This window comes from Haliotis rufescens, unplaced genomic scaffold (assembly GCF_023055435.1).
Source record: "Haliotis rufescens isolate VD_foot unplaced genomic scaffold, xgHalRufe1.0.p SCAF_12, whole genome shotgun sequence".
Classification (NCBI taxonomy): Eukaryota; Metazoa; Mollusca; class Gastropoda; order Lepetellida; family Haliotidae; genus Haliotis; species Haliotis rufescens.
The window spans coordinates 36,884,660-36,907,392 of NW_025963802.1; the positions used below are offsets into that span (position 1 = coordinate 36,884,660).

The 22,733-nt window shown below is 39.0% G+C and overlaps 1 protein-coding gene across 1 annotated transcript; it reads right to left on the bottom strand.

The window, feature by feature from the left end:
• Window positions 1-1,357: 1,357 nt before the first annotated feature.
• Window positions 1,358-5,020, bottom strand: LOC124136630 (M-phase inducer phosphatase 1-like). The gene is made up of 8 exons (XM_046502613.2): window positions 4,804-5,020; window positions 4,341-4,475; window positions 3,864-4,004; window positions 3,365-3,484; window positions 3,081-3,146; window positions 2,559-2,782; window positions 2,034-2,157; window positions 1,358-1,913 (listed from the first exon to the last, which is right to left on the bottom strand). The coding sequence occupies exons 1-8, from the start codon at window positions 4,813-4,815 to the stop codon at window positions 1,758-1,760; spliced, it is 978 nt and encodes a 325-aa protein (XP_046358569.2). The 5' UTR covers window positions 4,816-5,020; the 3' UTR covers window positions 1,358-1,757.
• Between the last annotated feature and the right edge of the window lie 17,713 nt (window positions 5,021-22,733).

The following is a 22,733-nucleotide window of genomic DNA, read 5'->3' on the forward strand; positions in this document are numbered from 1 at the left end:
TTAATCTAGACTACCAGTTGTCGGACTTTAATTTTTGTGGAAGCCTCGGTGGCTGAGTGGGTTAGATCGCTGTCTTGTGCTGGCGATTAGGTGCCTCACTCTGGCAAGTGTGGGTTCGAATCCCGAACGGGACTCATCCCAAAACAGTACGAGAAACTGTACTTTACTAAAAAAAAGTGTTATCCCAAAATATAGCATTTGATATATTTAAACCGGCGTTAAACCCCAACTCGCTAGTATATCGTACCATGCAGGTACCGCGTGTCATAGCTGAATATTTACAACGTTAGTATTAGGGTAGGTTGGTTGGTTTGTTTGCTGCACTCAGCAATATTCCAGCTATAAGACGGCGGTCTGTAAATAATCGAGTCTGGACCAGACAATCAAGTGATAAATACCATGAGCATCGATCCACGCACTTGGGATCGATGACATGTATCAACCAAGTCAGCTAGTCTAACCACCCGATCCCGTTAGTCGCCTTTTTACGACAAGCATAGTCGCCTTTTACGGTAAGCATGGGTTGCTGAAGACCTATTAGGGTTGGGTATTGGAGGTTTAAAGTGTATCACAATATTTTTCAATTCACATGGACGTACTTCGATACGTATCACGATACATTGAAAAGCAATGACACATTTAGGTATGAACTAAAATTCATAATTAGAACAAAACAAGATGTTGGTTTCAACATGATGTTTTACTCCCTTGGGGTCCAGGATGCTCGCTCATGGGCAGCGGAGGCAAGTATATAATGTAACACATAAAAATTCCAATTTGATATCACCCGATGTATTAAGATATGTATGTAAGGATGAACCTCAAATTACCGCACACCCATAGTTATTTTACGTTATTTTACGTCAAGGGGCGGTGGTATAGCCTAGTGGTTAAAGCGTTCGCACGCCACTCTGAAGACCTGGCTCACATCACATCTTATGTAAGGATGTAATAATACGATATCGCATTTATAATACCTATCTAGTGTTTGCTTAACACCGCATCAGCAACCTAAACTGATGCTTATCGGGGCGATACTACGGTAGCAACGAGTGGGATGATCCCGACATGTGAAGACATGTCTTCAGCCTCCCATGCTCCCGACATGTGAAGACATGTCTTCAGCCTCCCATGCTTGCCTGGACTAAGTGGTGGTCAGGCTCGCTGACTTGGGTGATGCATGTCATCGTATCCCGATTGCGTACATGGATGCTCATGATATCAATCTCTGGATTGTCTGGTTATTTACAGACCGCCGCCATTAGGCTGGACTATTACTGAGTGCGGGAACAAACAAATACATCTATCACTACAATGACAGCAGGAAACACAACCCAGGACAAATTTGTATTCAACGAATTTATTATATCAGCAGCAGAGTTGCACATGCACTAGGTATGTTTCTGTACAATCTCACAAGATAAATTAGTAATATTAATATTAACTTAGGTTGATATATACATATGTACATATATACAAAACAATAACAAGAATATTGCACTTTTTACCCACTAATGGGGACACAAGGGGAGATGTGGCACAGCTGAAACATCACAGCAGCGTTTCAGCAATCATAGGGTCATTTGATAACATTAGGCAGGCATTATACCGCACAAAAGCTGATTCAGTTGACAGTTGTTGGGCGAGATCTGTTGATTTGTTCTTGGAACTTGTGGAACTACCAATGTTGGGTTCTTTGGGCTGCACTTATGAATGCTAAGGGTGTTGATAGCACGGTCTTGAAGTGGTCAAGCTGTTTACATGAAGGATGGAGAGTTGGACATCAACGACCGCCTTACTCGACCACGGCTCTCTCCGGCGCTCCACGACTTGGATTTGACCCGGAAGTGACGTAGGTCTGCAGCATGCGCCTCGTGATGCATGGGCTTGTAGCTGTCGGGTTCACAGTGAGTCTGCAAATAAACAATAATAGAAAAGGTAAATAAAATACAAATAGCATGCAACCAACCCATGAGAATAAAGTAAACGCTCATATTTAAAAAATATTTATTTAATAAAGAAATTTTGCGTACCCTGGCGATGCTTGTGTTGTAGAACGCCTTGTAGCCGCCGGACAACAGGTAGACTTCCGGGTAAAACAGGAAGGGGTAGCAGTCGGCATTCAACTTCCGGTCAAGACCTCGCAAGTGCCGGATCCTGAAATGATATATTGGTCATGTTGATCCCGGACATGTACAAGGGACATAAACACTTGTTCGGGTAACCTTCAATATGATTAGGGAATGGTCAAACCCAATCTTATCCAAATATCAATGTCTTGCATACTCATGTCAACCTCAAATATTACTTTGTTACTTAATATTGAATTGTACATACATCATTAGTTAGACACGCTGACCTTGAACTATGACGTTGAACTATGGGCCTATGGCAATGAATAAACAATTTGATTTGAATGGCATATTCAGAAATTATACTCATTCCGGTATCTTCTTGCATATAAACCGGAACTGATCTTGGTTTTTGTTTGTTTGTTTACGGCTATATGACGACGATTTTGATTTTTTGCTAATTTTGTTAATATATGCTGTACTTACATCTTGGGTGCCCTATTAGAGGAAAACTCGCAGTGGAAGACGAGGATGTGCCTGCCGGTGCTGTTGTGACGATGCTCCCTCACAAGCTTCTCAACATCACACTCGATGTACATGTTCTCAGCTCCCTTAATATGTCCGCCTTCATACTCGTACGGGTAGCGGCAGTCGATGACGCGGAAGGAGGAGATGACGTCACGGTAGTCCCCATTCAACAGCCCGCACATCTGGATTGAAAATATATATGCATGTAATACAAAAATAATATATACATGTGCGCAGGATATAGGTGTATCGGGTGAGTGAGTGAGTGACTCGGGCTTAGTGCCGCTTCGAACAGTATTCCAGTTTTGTTTGATAGGCATTCCTTCGTTAGAAGTTGACGGCGGGCAACAGTCACAATTTATGGAACTTCAGGACGTGAGCTTGGTGGTTGTGGTGAAACCAACGAAGCACGAGTTCTATGAATGTGTCGGTCGAAGTGAATTAAAATTATGTTTTGTAGTTGATGTTGATGACACTTACGGTTGATGGAGTGATACACTTGAGATCCTGATGCTTTCCGTCCTGAACAGTTGGCAACACATGGTTCTATTAACAAACATAATAATATTAAACATAATAATAATCACGTGATGAGAGTGTTGTAATGCCTTTCCAATTTGTGAAATAAAAATTATGATTGAGATCTTTCATTGCTTTTGCACACAAACTTATCTTGGAGTTTTAATTTAACGTCACACTGGCAATACTTCAGCAATATCGTGACGACTTATCTTGGAGACTAGAGAGATTTGAGAATGTCTTACCTGACTTCCGTCGCCGATGAGGTCCTCCCTAACCTCGAGTCTGTCTACGGCCTTCTTCACGCGCTCGGTGAGTGGGTTGAAATGGCGGTTTTCCTTCTCTGGCTGCGGCGACAGGAACATCTGGAAAGGGAGACAACTACGTTTCACGGATGCACCAACACAACGACGTCTGTTCGACTCGTCCCTTTCCGCAAGAAGAAGATTCACCCCCTATCACTTCATGTTATGTGCGAAATAATTCCAATAATTCCAATAATCCCAAAGATTCAGATTCAATTGCACAACAACATAAGTCCTGACGTTTTAAATAGCATATGGATTATGTATGGGGGGAATATAGCTATGCCGTTTGCGCTCAGAAAGAACACATTCGCAAAAATGGACACGAGTCGCTATACGACGTGTCGAGGAATAACCAGAGCTGGACAACGGTTCTCTCTTTTATGTATTGTAAATTTGAATTCGACACGATGACCACTTCATTGAAAATTTCATTTACCTGTCGACCAGCTCGGTGTCGCTTGGATGCGCTGCCTTCACCATCTTCTTTTCTGCTGCGCTTTCCCTTGGATGGTGGGGTCTGCTGACTGTCGCCGCCGAATAGACACCGCCTGGACGACCTGTCACTTTGACCCCCTGGCTGCTAGGGGAGGGAGAAAGGGGCGTTTTATTAAATAACCTGGCGAATGTTACCGGGCAACGGTGAATAATAGAAATGATAATAATGTTACATTATTTATAATAAGTAATTATAATGTATGGTATATTAATTTATAATTTATAGTCAATATAGTAACTAATAATTTATAGTCAATATAGTAAATAATAATTTATAGTCAATACAGTAAATAATAATTTATAGTCAATAAAGTAAATAATAATTTATAGTTTAATATAGTAAATAATAATTTATAGTCAATATAGTAAATAATAATTTATAGTTAATGTTCAGTATATCATATCCACCAAAACGTACCTGTGGGAATGGAGATTCGAACCCGCTGTCCTTAGATTCCGAGTCATCTGACTGGCCGGACGGTCTCCTCCACTGGGCGGGACTGTTTAGGACCAACTCCTGCAGGCTCATCGTCAGGGGAGAACACTCAGGGAACTAAAATGAAAAACAACCGTCAAAATATAACTGTTTGATTGGCATTCTAGAAGTTGGTGAGTAAGTAAGAAAACTTACAAGTTGTACGCATATAGCAACGTTTCAATGTAGATTCTTACACCGTTATCAAGCTGGAGTGACAATAACCAAGACAAAATGTGATAGGTGCATTTAGGATGACAATATCATGCTGACAGTTGCACTAATAATAATAATATTAAAAAATATTAATAATAATATTAACACAGTAGTATACACGACACGGTAAGCAATATCCGAAAAGCATGTATAGAGTATATACCGATGACAGATTGTGACAATGACAAACCTTGAAATTCATGATGAGTTATCCAATATATCCAAAGAAAATGCTGTGGTTGCGAAGTTGCCTCGATGAAAGTCAATTTCGACTATGCTTCCTCGACGAGGTCCGGGGGGTTATAAGCAAACTATAAACACTATCACAACACGGCCTTGAGAAGGTGGGAGAGGCAGAACTCCCCGTGTCTGTGTGAGAACTGGTCAGAGAGACTGGTCAGCTCAACTGGACATCTACAGCTCGGACAATGGGAATGACACGACTCGCTGCGCTCTGACGTTTATACCTACCGATATACAACGTTGGAATCACACAGCCGTGTCGATTACAGCATGCGTGAACTCGACTCAGCTTGTTAAGGTTACCCAAGCAGAACTGTTACTTTTTTCGCGACACATTGTCGGTAAAGTTGAAATCTAGAGGGGTAATTTGAAGGAGGTACCGCCATGATTTTTGTCAAGGAGCTGTGAATTATTTCATGTTCCTCCCCTTAATTACATTTACGATCGTGACCCTATTGATAACAATTGTTTTTAGTCGGTATGATGATAACTATTGCCATATGAGATAACCGGTTCTCATTTGAGATGATGTTTACAGAAACCCGCGGTGGCTTAATGAATTAATGGTCTGATTTTATTAACGCATAAACGTGAGAGCCGGAAATATTAGGTTAAAGCAATAAAATGTTTCGTTTGTTATCTGGCTGTATTGTAGACATATACTGACGAAAACAACTAAAGCAACGTATGAAACTATTACGACAGAACGGAAACAGTTGCATCCTGTAATAAACCTTTAAATAAACACAAGATATTGTAAACTATTATTTCCCCAATATGCTTTACATCCTACTAATAAATATAATTGTTATCTGAGGGAAGAGATATTTTAAGCTCTCTTTTAAACATAATAGGTATTATATATTTATTCCATACCTTATTTTTAGGTTAACAATAAATGCCAATAAGTTATATTACTACTCTATATTATATATACTTCAGCAAGCATATATAATTATTAGATTAATTATTATATATAATATTTATAATTAATATATTAATACTCTTTCACCCCCTAAAGTTACATTTTTTGGCATGGAGTTTAATCCTTATTAAATATTATTTATTTTTTTACTAAAACCCACCTACCCCAATAGCTGTGAAGTGGACGTTAAACCCTTAATTTCATTCTGTCAGTGAAGAGTACGTGACACACAATTATCAAACAACCTTAGGACCACTTCTTTTTACTTATTAGAACAATATTTTAACCAAAATATTGCATACATTAAAGGGAATCAGTAAACAGACAACTTACTGCCCATACATTATCTCCAATAAAATCAAGAAATACATATTTAGGGAAATATACAAACGTAATTCGTAGATTGAGAAAAACATACACAATCAGTTTAACTATATTTGTAAGTATATTATGGTCCGTAGTATTTATTGGTAATGTGTAATGCAAAAATTAAAATGTATACATGTACATTATATATCTTTGTATTTGTTTATTGCATTGTGTGATTATAGAGGGTGGTGAATAACAAATCAATGTCTTCCATTCGCAATGTGAACGATATCATGTCTCCGATAGAATGTTCCCTAAGTGTATGGCTAATGGATATGAAAAGTGATAACAATAGTAACAAATTGACTGTTAATATTTCTTATTCTAGATAATATTCTGTATGACTTTAAACGAAGACATTGACCATAACAAATATAAATGTAGATATACAATTTACTTGGGGGTGTCGTAATAATGGGGGTTTTTCATAAATGTTTCTTTATTTTAAATTCACCGTACTGTTTCTTTGTAGTTTTTTATTTACATTTGTTTTGCTCCGCTTGTATAGAGACTAAATATCTTTTTACCTCTTGATAATTGTCACGCTCCTTGCTCGTGACAGACAGCAGCGCTTGTCTCTAAATAAACACGATCACGATCGAATAAACAGGACATCAATTTGTCACAACTCACAAACAGAACCAAATCGATAAACAAAGTCTGTAAAAACTAGTCAATCTTTAATGTTTTTATGACAAATCACCTGTTGTCAAATTATCAGTTTGTGAAAACATAAATTTTATTGTAGCGCATTGGCTGGCTTTCTAAAGCTAGGTAGCTATATGTGTCAAACTAACGAATATAACGAAATAAAAAATTTAAAATTAATAGTAAAAATATACTTTTTTTAAACGATAGAGACGTAGGTCTGACATATAAACACAAATTCACACCAGAGAACAAGAAGTCTCGGTCATCGGCTTAAACAGATTCCACTAGGCGTAAAAAAACAAAATAGCAGTTACAATAAAATGAATGAAAATGAAAATTAGCGACGACTACGCGTGTTTACATTCTTGGATCATTCATTTACTATAGTGTATTTTTAATTGGATTTAAGTATATATGCCGTAGGATGTTTTTCAAACGTATCGATTTTATGTATTTCATCGACGCCAAAATCTAACAAGCAACTTTTTTTTTATATTCTGTATGTATTCTATTTTAAAAGAAGGATCGTTTTCCATATATGTGTGTCAGGTTGTCGCCCGAGCGCACCCCAAATCCTTAAACCTTGTCGCTACAAATTCATACAACTTTATGTTGGCAAGTTCACGACATAAGATCTTTGAATGGCAGTTTACAAATCACGACATAGCTCAAGTTTGACATTATGCGATGATGTGGATTTCGCTGTCACTCAAATCACGCGAGTCAAGCCAATCGTCCCAAGCTCGATGTCAGTGAGCATGCGCAATCATCATTAACCTTGACACGAGAAAACGAGCTGGCGTGCTGAAACTTGGGCCAATGTGTCATATCATGAGCTGAATTCACTAAAAAAAGTAATTATAGCATGTCAACTTGCCTTAAACTACAAACTTGCCACGTTGTGATTTGGTTTTACAAGGAAACCCATACCCTTATTGTGTTATAATTGTGTTATGGTTAACTATACAACGTCGAACAAAGTACACTAAAGCTACAGAAGACATAATTGATTATAAAGCATATTGATATAATGTTTTTAAACTTCATAAAGAAAATAGTTGTATTGAGAGAGCCTTGATAGATCATCTCTCTGAAGTCTGCTATATGATATATTTGTCACGTGACAATCAAAACATTAATCACATTTCTGATCTTTCTGTTACTTATATATTACATTTATCACGTGACAACAAACACAATCCGTTTTGCGATGTATCAATAAGTTCCCACGTGTCCAATGGAAATATTTCCACGTATATATGTGATTTTCTTCCCTTTAAAGACAGAAAAGAAAAAATCCTTAAAATATACACTTCTTAAGGATCTATCAATATAAATGAAGGACATTTTCTGTGGAAAAAAAACATTTATTCATACCTGTCTATAAACTGTTTGATTATTTGTGAACTACGTATGCCATTTTGTATGAATACACGAGTATGAATACAAAAAGTACGAGAATCTGTACTTTACTAAGAAAGTGTTGTCCTGAATATAACATTTGTTGCCATTTTGTAAGTCAAAGAAAAAAGGTATCTGCTTATGCACAGACATCGTCCAATTCCCACGGTCTCGTCTCAATCTTATATACTTAAAAAATTAAAAGCGTAACACTATTAACAAGTTTGAAAGACATGGTAAGTAAACATTGAAGTAATTATCATCGCTCGCTATTCGTCCTCAGATTGAATAATTAAAGAGTAGACTGATGGTGGGCCCCAGCCTATCTTGATTAACACCCTGCCCGACCCGCGGGTTCTTTAATCTGCAGGGTAGGGAACGACTGACGGTGTTGGCGCTTAGGCTTATAACAGTCGTATAGAGAGTGGACAATTAATAAGGAAAAAACTGTTCATTTTGTGAATGTAGGGGCGGGTAGAATTTCTATTTGTGCTGGAATTGTTGTGAATTGGAAATTGTCAGATATCAATATTTTTCATCATATTATTGTATATTTCTTAGTATCCACACGTTCATTTGTCTTGTGTTGTACCTAAAACACTTCTGGTAAGGAGAGGATTTAATATTCAGACATAAGCGACCTGGCCATTCAAACCTGGATGTACTAAGTTTTGCATGACTCCACCAGACTCGACAAAAAGATTTCAAGTTTTATCAAGGGAGACAACTCTTTTCCGTTTTTGGTTGGCCTTTACTATATTTTTAAACTAATACAGAACCTTCTAAAATACGTCTATATATCCCCCACGCACACCCATCTCAAATAATGGCAGTCACGTTGAAACTAATAAAGGTTACTGCCTGTCCATCCTGTTTTCATCGTTGTTTCGAAAATTTGAACATGAATCACAATATTGAAAATTTCAGTAAAATCCTCATAATACGTCGATAATACAGCAGTTCGTTTTGACTTTAAATACATTGGCTACATTAAAACCACGTCGCTTAATTTATTTGATATGTTAAAGTAACAAAAGGCACGTGCATTTAATGCAGCCCATCTGAGTCATATAGAAATTAGGCTATTATAGACGCCAATAAACGATGCGGTAATAATTCAATCAATTATATTAGGGCAATAAAACCATGTGACCCACCCATCCCATTCCCAGTGGCGACTGAAAATTAGCCCCATCCACGTCGGCGTTCATGGTCCCTTTGATATAAGTAATAAAAGATTTACAGCAGTAAAACTGTACTTGTGAACAGTTTCCACGAACAATTCATTACAAGGAGGCTATACCCGATAATCAGCTAATGATGTTTATAATTCGCTTTTAATCGGACAGTGCAGTGAGGTTTCAGCCTGCTTCTGAAGTTCACCCGCAGGCGTTTTTCAGTTATAAGACAGTGTTGACGTTTTTACTAAAATGAAGCAATGAGTTTATCAATTGCATCTACCTTTTAAAAAAATGGAAATATTTCATGCGTATTGGAATAATAGGATAGTTGCTTTGCGTTGCTATTCAGAGAAATATCAGCATGTAGATGTTTGACTATTTAAATGTAAGTTTCAATATTTCATAATTCCTATAAGTAGGTAAGTTGAAAATTAATATCATACTGGCAACATCTCAGCCTCAATTCTGACAAATTGAAAGATTGACAAGTTGAAATATACGTGATTGTCAAATATAAACTTGATATACAATGTAACAGAACAACCACCCACTGCACGCTGTGTCTGAGGATACTAATCATGTTCGCATATAACTGAATAAAAAAACATAGAACTAAATGTTTTGTTAATTGACTAATTTTTGCATTTGAAGTGCGACACCCAGACCGCCCCGTCCCCCCTAGTTGTATCGGCGTGGGTAGGGTGCGCAGCTATGGTGTGGGGATTTCTCCAATAGTTCAAAATATAACATGCTTAAAAAAATCAACTGATTCGGGGAGAGATAAACATTCATACATACCCATACAAAAACAAATTTTAAAAGGAGTAAACAGCAACCCTCAAAAGTGAGCGAGGAATTAAAACCCAATTCCAATAAAGTTTAAAGTTTCCAACCAGATTTCATTTCCGGTGTGCCCCGTCGAGATATTGCTGGAATAGTTCCAAAAGCGGCGTAAAACCATACTCACTCAACCAACTGTACATGTACATATGTGTTGGATAGGGTTTTCTAAATTTGTATGTAAAGAAAAGATCAGTTTCAATAAACAATAGCGTATTTTATAAATCTGCAATTAATCTTTCGGTGTTTGAATAGGTCTAGATATAATGAGTTAGGTTGATCTTCGTGTTGATAAAACCATATTGTGAAAACACATCTGACAATAGAACATTAGAAACATAAGGCTAGGGTATCATAGCGGCCTAGACACGCACTGTCTGGGAGGGTGTTGTGGTGCATACACGGGCCCCGGCGTGAGCCCCTACAGTCTCGCTGCCTATAGAATACCACCCCTAGTGCTGTCTGGCACCCGTAGGGGGTGGGGTGTGAGGCGGGGGCACCACATGACGCCCTGACAAAGATCTGCTAATCTGAGGTGTTGTGTTAATCATAAACATTGCTCTGTAATTCAAAAATCAAATGTTGTGTAATACTTTTGTGGATTTAAAATAAATTACTTTTTTAACGCTATGACTGTAGCTGCGCTACAAGGGGACATAACTCTCAGCCCATAAGAAGCTCTCATAAAATTTCAAAGGGTTGGTTTAGCTTCATTTCTTTGTCTGTTTGTTGTTTTACGCCGCACTCAGCACTATTCCAGCTATATCACGGCGGTCCGTAAATAATCGAGTCTAGACAAGAAAATCCAGTGATTGACATCATGAGTATCGATCGACGAAATTGGGATACAATGACACCCACACCCACCCAAGCCTGACCACCCGATGTCGATAGTCGTTTTCTAACCCGGATCTCACACAAAACACATTTGTTGATTAAAAACCTTCTTTCAATATATACTTCCACATCCACTAAATGCACTGTGTGGTGTGCTAGCAGCTGTTTTGTCGAATTGGTTTAAACTGACGTCCTCCATCTGAGACCTTACTTCTTTCCGTCAGTATATCAAATGTTCCTCAACTACTGTGATATATCCGGACGCATGGGAGTGAGTGAGTATGATTTTACACCGCTCCTAGCAATATTCCAGCAATATCACGGCGGGGGACACCAGAAATGGGCTTCACACATTGTACCCATGTCGGGAATCGAACCCGGGTCTTCGGCGTGACGAGCGAACGCTTTAACCAGTAGGCTACCCGACCGCCCCCGGACACATGGCATCTCAATACGTGATGTTTATTTAGATCAAATGTATACCGTATCAATGGCAATAAATGTTGATACAGACACTTCTGAATACACTGAATGGCAAAATATTTTAATAACATATCAATTTTCAAAAATATTTTAAGCATCTTTATAACATCATGATTCCACGGGTTATTTCAACCGTGTACAATACCACGTGGCGTACAAGGGGATAGTGTTTCCTGGATTGGCAATAATACTATAATTCTGTTTATTAATTGACATAAAAAAACAGCTTCGAGTTTGAATGCAATGGATGACTTGATATACTTTAGTAATTTGTAGCATAAAAGCAAATCTTTTCGAAATATATTAAAAAGAAAATCATTTCCAGTTATTTTACATTTGTATGAAATAAATTAAACAACAATACAAAAATTCATAACTTCAGAATCATCGTTTTCTTCACCGACACTGCCGAACTTCTAGATGCAACTCATAGATTTCCATGGAGAGGTTTCACACAAACTGGCGGGCAAAAGAAAGTACAAGTATACACTTAAAAAATTGTGTTGGAAACAAATACAAACGTTATCAAAGCGTTATAGGCCGAAAACAAAAATATGTGATTGAATTGTCATTACTTGAAGCAATTCTTAAATAAATTGAACAATACTATTGTGATTTTTTGCTCACACTGAAGCAGGAAGACTTTATTTATACTTAAAATATTGCTGTTATTGTTGTAAAAATGAAACACTTCTCCACATATCACAATAACCTTGAAACATATTCTAAACCAGATTTCGTTGATATTAAGGCGTGCACGAGCAATTGCTCCAAATCTCTGTCATGTTTGTTCAAGTAACGACACGTTCACGGATTTCTGAGCGAGAAAGTCCGGATTATTACAATACTTCATGTGAATATCGACACATTCTCAGTAATGTTTATGCAGTCTATTAAAGGAATGTATAGGTGCTCCAACACTGGGTCTGCCTTGCGGCTGCGACGGCGCCATGTTACGTGGTAAATCCTCCCTTGAACCGCCCCCATTGAATGGCTACAACTCACAGACTTGGAAAAATTAACGAACTGAACTAATACTTGATCAAAGAAGAGGCTTATCTCGCGAACTACTAGTATTATGTTCTGTTGCATGTCACCCCTATCCCCGATTCGGCAATGCTATCTTGTTTCGCGGGTATTCTGATAGTCCCCATGCAGACACGACAGACGAAATTAAAATAGAACCCAACTTAAGTCCGGAATGATTTGGCAAGTCTAGATTGCCTTAGCCCAAGGCCTGAAATGAAGCATTGTTCTGGGCTCCATTTGGATTTTACTTTCTATTTTGCAGATATATATTTAAAAAGATAAGATAACTTTATTTCTAAGACTAAATGTTAGTCTTGTGTTCTGCATTTGCTCTATCATTCATTCACATTATTATTTGTTAATTCAGACTATTGTCGTTCAGACGTTTTACAAGCGGACCTACCCGAAATATGCTTTCACTACAAGTAGTACATTTCCAATCCTATTTGGGTAGTATTTTTAAACCTAGACGAGGGAAACGTAATACTCATTAAACAGTCTAAATGGGGGAAAAATACCTCGAAGATCAGAAAATTACTTCAACTATTAATTATTGTTTATCTTTGTAACAACCGGCACTTTGACGTATTCACCCGGCACCTTGACTTATTCACCCGGCACTTTGACGTATTCACCCGGCACTTTGACGTATTCACCCGGCACCTTGACTTATTCACCCGGCACCTTGACGTATTCACCCGGCACTTTGACGTATTCACCCGGCACCTTGACGTTTTTAACCCGGCACTTTGACGTATTCACCCGGCACATTGACGTATTCACCCGGCACTTTGACGTTTTTAACCCGGCACTTTGACGTATTCACCCGGCACATTGACGTATTCACCCGGGACAATTGACGTATTCACCCGGCACTTTGACGTATTCACCCGGCACCTTGACGTATTCACCCGGCGCTTTGACGTATTCACCCGGCGCTTTGACGTATTCACCCGGCGCTTTGACGTATTCACCCGACACTTTGACGTATTCACCCGACACTTTGACGTATTCACCCGGCACCTTGACGTTTTCACCCGGCATCTTGACGTATTCACCGGGCACTTTGACGTATTCACCCGGCACCTTGATGTATTCACCCGGCACCTTGACGTATTCACCTGGCACTTTGATGTATTCACCCGGCATAAAACAGGAATACAACTGACCTGACCTCTTTTCATTAAACTACATATCATCTTCCAGGTATGGCTTTGCATGGTCGTAAGTTTAGATACATGTATCCACGTATTCATGAATATTTTATTCCACCAACGTAATGCAGTTGGTTTTTTTATTTATTGTGATAACTAAAGACATAATTTGTTTTAAGGAAATATTTCCATTTTTCCAGTGTTTGTACATGTTCTAATCTACGTGAGTTGAGGATAGCGTGATAAATACATGAACATAATACACGTCTCGTTGCTGGGATAGTCTAGTGGTTAAAGTGCGACTCTCAAGGTCCGGGTTCGATTCCACTCAGGGGTACAATGTATTAATCCCATCCCTGGTGTCCCCTGTCGTGATATTGCTAAAATCGTGATTTCTAGAAGCGGTGTAAAACAATACTCACTCACATTTCTATGTTCAATTAACCGCAGCAGATATTGGAAGTGTCTGTAAAATCACATTTTGTCGTTGGCTGTTCTTATGCTAGTTATACATATCACTTGAGGGAGGTGACATGGGAGTTGAGTGAGTGAGTGAGTTGGGTTTAACGCCGCTTTTAACAGTATTACAGTTATATCGCGGCGTGTCAGCTTCATGTGGGAGGAAAGCCCGAAGTGATGCATGTCTCAGACGTTTACCACTTCGGTGAAACCCCCGAGCACGGGTATGGTGCTGACAAACCTAGAAACATAATCGGGGCGAACCGGGATTCAAACCCACAATCATAGGTTTCTGGCGTGCCCAAGGGACGCAACTCTGCACAGCGAATCCTGGCGCCTTAGACGACTGGGCCACCCGTGTCCCCACATGGGAGTTGACGTCACGTTCCCGATTAATGCTTTTACATAGCGCTGTGCATGCAGGTGTTTGTGTGGCTGCTTATAAATACCAGTCCGGGTTAATAGTGCTAGCCAACTGAGATACCATGTCGCAGTTTAACATGAATACACCACTCAGACTCGGTCATTGTTTTATCCCCTAATGCCGAACGCCATGCAGGGTAATAACAAGTGCCATTTTTTAACGTGTTTTGGTACGACGCGACCACTGTGCCGTTGTACAAAGCGATCGTAGCGCTAACGTGGTCGTAACTCCCATTCCTTAACATAGACTTACGACAGTCGTAGCGCTAAGGTTGTGTTGCACAACGGCACCCTGGGCATCGAACCTCGACCTTCTGCTCTCATGGCAGACGCTCTATCCTCTACAACACGGAAGAGGTCTCACTTTAGCTGTAAACAAGGTACACAGATAATTAATACATTACTAATGCCAAAACGAAACAGTTGGTAACCACTACTACCAACCCGACTTAAATATGGACACATGGTAGTGCATTTTTAGGTAAAAAGAGCTAACCAGGACAAGAATTCGATTTTGATTTTGAATTATTTTATATTTTGTTGCCTTGAAGGTTTGCATACTAGGTACCAAAATATGATAGAGTGTAAGTATACCGAGTTTGTCTCTTTAGCCATCACTCATTCCTGCAACAGTTTGTAAAACAGTAATCTGTGGATGGGTAACTCTGTGTAAAATGTATTGGTTCAATGAAGACTGGGGTAAGAAATGAATGTGCAACCACAAGAACCCTACCAAAATATTGTAAATATTGTAAGATGTCTAAGATCCCGTCAGCACTTGTGTTTTATGCACACACAAAAAATTTAGTTCTAAAAGTTTTAAATCAAGTTATCTTTTAAAACATAAAACCAAGCAGGAGTATGCTTTGAGTGCTGACGACTAAGCGCCAGTACAGTTCATCTTTTAAATAATATCGCTAACTCAAGATATTTCTCAATTGAAAATCAAACATATGGTAAAATCACCTGAGAGGTAGAGTTTCTTTTGCCCCTAGTTTATGCTTCTGATTTGATTTTATGCACTGTATCTTTTGGTGTCTGGTAAACATTCAGCATCGTCGTGATCACGAAGGTTACTGCAAACCACGTTTCAATAACATTTTCATTGCAACCATACCATTAACAGATGAATTAATCAAATGGTCCACCAGCCTTTAGTGACTATACCAGACTATTTTCTTTCGTTTAAAAGAATCATTCAGTTTCAAACCTAAATAAATCTATCCCTTGTATCGAAGTATTCCTCTTAACACCCGCAACAAGTTCAAAGCTATCTCATGCTTAAGTAAATAGTGGGAGAGGTAGGACGTCGTAACCTGTTTGTATGTGATAACACGTCGTGTAACTTCAGAGTAAATGTTAATCCCCCTTCGTACACTTCAATGTAAACATCTCCCCACAGACAAACATTTGCCAATACTACGTCATTGTTTGCACTGACGCTAACGTCACATATACAGGAGCCAGCACGCCACACCGGGAATCTTTGATCAACGTTAATTAATAATTCTCTAATTACAGGAAGCTGTCTTGAAATGAGACAGCCGCCCTGCTAGACAGTTTGAAGTATTGAGCCAGTGTTCCAAACATTGTACAACTTGGATTGTTTCCGTAGCCAAGGTGGATCAAGTTTTTCGCGGTGTTTTAGTCTAATTGATTGTGCTATACATCGGCAGGTGTATTAAGCTTGTTTAAAAGTTTATTTTCACAGTTGGGTTTTCGTCTGTATCTGTCTGCCCTAAGTCGGTGTGTATGGATTGAAACTGGTTTATTTACGTTTCCGCGCCATCTCAATCGTCTCAGTCTCCACTTATTCTGGTATATATTCTTACCACAAGGATTCATTATAATGAAGTAGTGTACTGGTTAAAGCCCTGCCTGGGTTCGATGCCCAACGTTGATACAATGAATCAAGGTAGTTATTGAAGCCCCGCCCACCTCCATCCATCCATCCATCCACACACCCAAACCCATCCATCCATCATCCACCCATCCATCCATCCATCCATCCACCCATCCATCCATCCATCCATCCATCCGTCCGTCCACCCACCCATCCATCCATCCACCCATCCATCCATCCATCCATCCATCCATCCATCCACCCATCCGTCCACCCACCCATCCATCCATCCATCCATCCATCCGTCCGTCCACCCACCCATCCATCCATCCACCCATCCATCCATCCATCCATCCATCCGTCCGTCCACCCACCCATCCATCCATCCATCCATCCATCCGTCCGTCCACCCACCCATCCATCCATCCACCCATCCATCCACCCATCCATCCATCCATCCATCCACCCATCCGTCCACCCACCCATCCATCCATCCATCCATCCATCCATCCATCCATCCATCCGTCCGTCCACCCACCCATCCATCCATCCACCCATCCATCCACCCATCCATCCATCCATCCATCCACCCATCCGTCCACCCACCCATCCATCCATCCACCCATCCTTCCATCGTCAAATTAAGTATGACGCTTATCCCTCGTATGTATCTTGTATACGTATATTCATCATGTTAGAATCTAAGCTAGAACTGAGATAAACCGTAGACGTTTTATGTACCACGCCACGCCACGCCACGCCACGCCACACTAGTCTGAAAATATATAATCAATATTTAACCTGAGTGAAATAACACTTGTTGCCGGACACCTATAACACATGAGGCAATACATACAATTTGACTCTTTCTTTCAAATTTCATGTCAGTCCCATCTGGTGACTTAAAGGTCAGTCAACTTGCTGAGATCAACAAGACTGACAGGATGAGCAAACTGTATCTTCCATACATTCGACATAACATTTGATTCTATTCAATCATTATTCATGATGAAGTGGGCCACAGACCGATATATACAACAGTCTGGTAACCGTTGCATCCTATAGTTGCCACTTTAACAACTTCCTCCAAACAAGCATTGTGTAATATACATATATCAGCTGATACTAAGTTAGCAACAACATTTTCTTGCTTGCTTTACATTTATATATGAAACTTATTTAATGATGGCATAGATTCATATTTCAAAGGCAAATACTTTGGTGATAAGTTCGAAAATATTGAAAAGACTAATCCTGCATGGATGTTGAATATATATATTTGATGAAACCAAAACTATTAAATTGTGGGAAGCAATTCTAGCCGGATCTGTTCCACATTATTGAAATAAGCTTCACTGTTCAGGAAATATATTGAGAGAAGAAAACTGTACTTTGTAATAAAAGTTTATAGCCTAGATGTCAGTCTATAAAGTCAAGCAGGGAACGTTAATTATCTCAGTGGAATCTGATTTACACCTTAGACCTTTATAGCCGTCATTTATTATACCGTATTTCCTCTATTAGACGCTGGGCCTCTAATAAACGCCGGCCTCTAATAGAACCCGGGTCAATTGTTCAGTGCAAAACATAGAAACCGGGCCTCTAATAGACGGACTTCGAGAATTGATTGAGATATATCTACGGATATCTACGAACACAAAATATTTCCATTTCGTGACGATTCGGGACATTCGTGGTCATAGTGAAATGGGGGTATTAATAGAAGCCGGGCCTCCAATAGACGCCGGGTCAAAGGCTTGTCCGAAATAAATAAAATCCCGGGCGTCTAATAGAGGAAATACGGTAACTTGTGCACAATCCAGTCAAAGTGTTACATTTGAAATACATACTACATACTGTATACGCATAAAAAAAGTATCACCAAATACCATTCACACCTTTACGGTCAGTGTCCAATTACAGTAGCAGCACGGTCGACAATATCTACAGTTTACCAAAGAAATTACTTTGCCGATTAAGCAATAACCATAAATATCTTAAGCGGATCATTTAAATGTTTCTTTTATTGCTACTTATTGCTGGTTGGTTTTATCCTGCTGTAACAAGTAGATAACGATCTGTTTAATTTGTCACATTTCGTGCATGTTAAAGTGTGAAACGGCTTATCAAACAAAAGTCCCCCCGCTGTTATCCTGCTGCGATCGTCCCATCAATACAATAGTCTCATCATCACTAGCCCTGGTTATCCTTTCTAACTGCTGATCGTCTTTAGAATGTTTTTTGATTACGTTGAAGAGAGGGTGGGATTACTGTTTATAGCTAATTGTGCAATGCTGGTCGTATATGGCGCATATAGTTACTCCGTGATGCGCGTTTAATAGATAAAACATTCCCTTTGATGTGGCCGTTAAATTGGATTGAGGCGGTGATTACATACGATGACTGTTTCTGTGGTAACATATATGTATAATAGATGTTTAAACGTAGTTTTCTTCAGTAAAATGTAAAGTAGGATGATTTTTACCTTAAAACACCGACAGACTGAAGTCCGTGGCCTAAATGACAGAACGTACAAGTATTAAATATCCCTCTCTCTCTCTCTCTCTCACACACACACACACACACACACACACACCACGCACTTAAGCTCTGAAACGAAAAACAACTAAAACCTAAGATAATTTAGCTTTGGTATTCCATCAATTTATTGATTGTTTACATATGCCAAGATAAAATATTGACATTTGCCCTTTCCTGAAAACAATTAATGAAATCGATTAGTGTATTATGTATAATTTCTTTTGTAAGAGAAAGTTGATATCATATTAATATGATACATTTATTAAACATGATTTCAATGAGAATGATGTCTGTTTTTCAAAGTTTTAGTTTAGAATGCTCATCACAAAAGTTAAATGTCGAAGATTTGGAATGGAGATCGTCACATTCCGGGACAAGCCGAATGGTTACGGAAGAGGGCGATTGGTTACGATTAATGACCGATGATGATTGTGTGGAATATACCCAGCCCAGTGGAATAAACGTTGTTCTGCGCTTCTTAAGTTATCATTTACATACGATGCCCAGTGAAGATAAAAACGACTTGTGAAGTTACTTAGATCCAAGTTGAATTTAGTTTACTGATAATGCTGACCTACACATGATTTTTTCATGTAACTTATTTTCTGTTGACAGTAAGCATATAAAAAATAGAAGTCATTCGATTGATAACTTTGAAAATAATAACACTAAATCAAAATAGAAGTGACATCGTTTTTCTTGCTGCCAAAAGAAAGTGTACACTCGAAAATTGGATTTGACCAAAACTTACAATTATTATCAAAAAGTTACAAGGTTAAAAACAGTCGCAAAAACACTGAAAACTTCAGGTCCAAAACACAACAGTGATACCCGCATCAAATACATCACCAGAGAAAAAACAGTTCTTGTTTGTTTCAATTTCAGCCACCATAAATCATGGGTGTATACTTTCTTTTGGCCGTCAGTATATATTTCTTACACGCCACCGAAAAATACACACACTTTTAAACACGGAGTGTATATGTAATTGATCTAGTGAGGTATAAAATTAATCAGTTTGTATATTAACACTTTACTTCATTTTTACCACAAGACAGGAGTAAATTGTAACGCCTCGTGAGAAAGTCGATATCTCTGAGTTTAATCTCCTAATCCTATTGTGAAGCTGTCTGCCTCACCACGAGATTCCATAGCTCCCCACAGCGGACCACCCCCCGGATTCTGGCGTTCCCACCAAACACGGTACGGGGGGTCACCACCCCACCAGGAGCGAAAGTGACAAAATGTAATAGTATCTCATTAAGATTGTTAAAATCTGAGAAATACACTTTCTTACAAAGATATACCATTTGTTCAGCGTTGGACAATTCGTGAACTTGAGAGAAAAAAACAGGGAGTCTATGTCTTGCATTGTCAAGGGGGTCTCTATGTCTTTTATACAAGGAGCCTATATGTCTTATATACAGGGAGTCTATATAAATCTTATATAAAGGGAGTCCATACGAGTCTTATATACAGGGAGTCTATACGAGACTTATATACAGTGAGTTTTTACGAGTCTTATATACAAGGAGTCTGTATGTCTTATATACAGGGAGTCTATATAAATCTTATATACAAGGAGTCTATACGAGTCTTATATACAGGAAGTCTATATAAATCTTATATACAAGGCGTCTATATGTCTTATATACAAGGAGTCTATATAAATCTTATATACAGGGAGTCTATACGAGACTTATATACAAGGAGTCTATATAAATCTTATATACAGGGAGTCTATACGAGTCTTATATCCAAGGAGTCTATATAAATCTTATATACAGGGAGTCTATACGAATCTTATATACAGGGAGTCTATACGAGTCTTATATACAGTGAGTCTTTACGAGTCTTGTATACAGGGAGTCTATACGAGTCCTATATACAGGGAGTCTATACGAGTCATATACAGGGAGTCTATATGAGTCTTATATACAGAGAGTCTATATGTCTTATATACAAGGAGTCTGTATGTCTTATATACAGGGAGTCTATATAAATCTTATATACAGGGAGTCTATATAAATCTTATATACAGAGAGGTCTATATGAGTCTTATAAACAGGGAGTCTATATGAGTCTTATATAGACAGGGAGTCTACACGAGTCTTATAGGGCGTCTATTCAGGTTTGATAAACATGGAATCTATATAAATTTATCTATATGTAAATTTTATAAATAATAAAATGGTGTCTATATAGCAGTCTTTCAGACTACCCGATAAAACTGGTCATACATGACAACAATATCAACACAAAACATGACAACAAAGCATAACTTCTTAAAACAAACTGAGAATGCGTTTAATCTTTTGAGTGACTAATTTTACCATTAACGTTACACCAACTGAGCATGTTTTAAACAACGAAGATGTTTGCCCAGTGTGGGGCCAGGTCTCGTGCATTCTCACTCCCAGCGGGACAACACGAGAGCGTCCAACACACTGGCATCACGCCGTCTCGCGCCTCCCCGTTGTGGCTCCACACGGCTTTCTGTACTAGATCCCAGACACCTGCCGAGAAAATCTTGACAAGCACCAGCAATTGTCAATGCATGATTATTATTATCCTACTCGATTAAATTCTTTGTTTTGACAGTAGTACTCGTTCTTCCACCCCTACTGTGTGTGAGACGTAAGACTCGGGGTCAATATTTCGACAGATTAAATTTCCTTAATAATCGAGCTGAAAGACTGATTGTCACCTTACTGTTTATCTGCCACAAATATGAGTAATAATACAAATAAATTTAAAATAATAACAATAATAGTAACGTGCATATTTATGATGCGCCAAATCCACACCCTAAGGCATGCTCAAAGCGCTGCATTCCTACCCGGGTCAATGGATCAGTGTTCCCTCCATGTTCATTCTCAGCTCCCTGGGGAGGGTACATCCTAATACATCCTGTACAACCTAAGCTGCATGTGAGGCGCTCACATTAGAAAGGTTATAATAAAAGGTTGAAGAAGAGTGAGTGAGTTGGGTTTAACGCCGCTATTAACAGTATTCCAGTTATATCGCGGCGTGTCAGCTTAATGTCGGAGGAAAGCCCGAAGTGATGCAGGTCTCAGACGTTTACCACTTCGGTGAAACCCACAAGCACGGGTATGGTGCTGACAAACCTAGAAACATAATCGGGCCGAACCGGGATTCGAACCCCCAATCATAGGTTTCTTGCTTGCCCAAGGGACGCAACTCTGCACAGCGAATCGCGGCGCCTTAGACGACTGGGACACCCGTGCCCCCTCGGAAGAAGAATATTCTAAAGTATGGATCCAAGACTACGTTCTGAATGAAATTTAAAAAACAAAAGTGTATTTTTCTGGTTCATTGAGGTGTGAATCGAAAACTGTGACCGACGAGCAAATTGCACGAATCCGCGTTGCAAGAATATGGGCAAACATGACCCAGTTCGATAGGTATCAATCTTATTCAAACCAGATCTTCACGCTGAGTGGGAGCGTATCCGAACAAAATGCTTCATTTTAAAGAGATCGGATATATCTCCCATGACCGCAATCTTAAAACAACGCCATTGCTAGGATCATACAGTTTCAGAATCATAAACCTTGTTTCCGACGAGTTATAAACATTAAAGACAGACAGACGACAGACAACGCGTCTTCACTTTGAAAATCCAACTCAAATTAAAAGTTCGACAGAAATAAAAAATGAAATCGGAAAATCACATACTGTACATTTGTATGACAGCACATATTCGTTTTTATCTCCAGT

Coding starts and splice junctions, on each gene's coding strand:
- LOC124136630 (XM_046502613.2), bottom strand. Junction 2,158..2,558: donor TCTAATAGGGCACCCAAGAT/GTAAGTACAGCA, acceptor ATATCATTTCAG/GATCCGGCACTTGCGAGGTC. Junction 1,914..2,033: donor ACAACACAAGCATCGCCAGG/GTACGCAAAATT, acceptor GTTTATTTGCAG/ACTCACTGTGAACCCGACAG.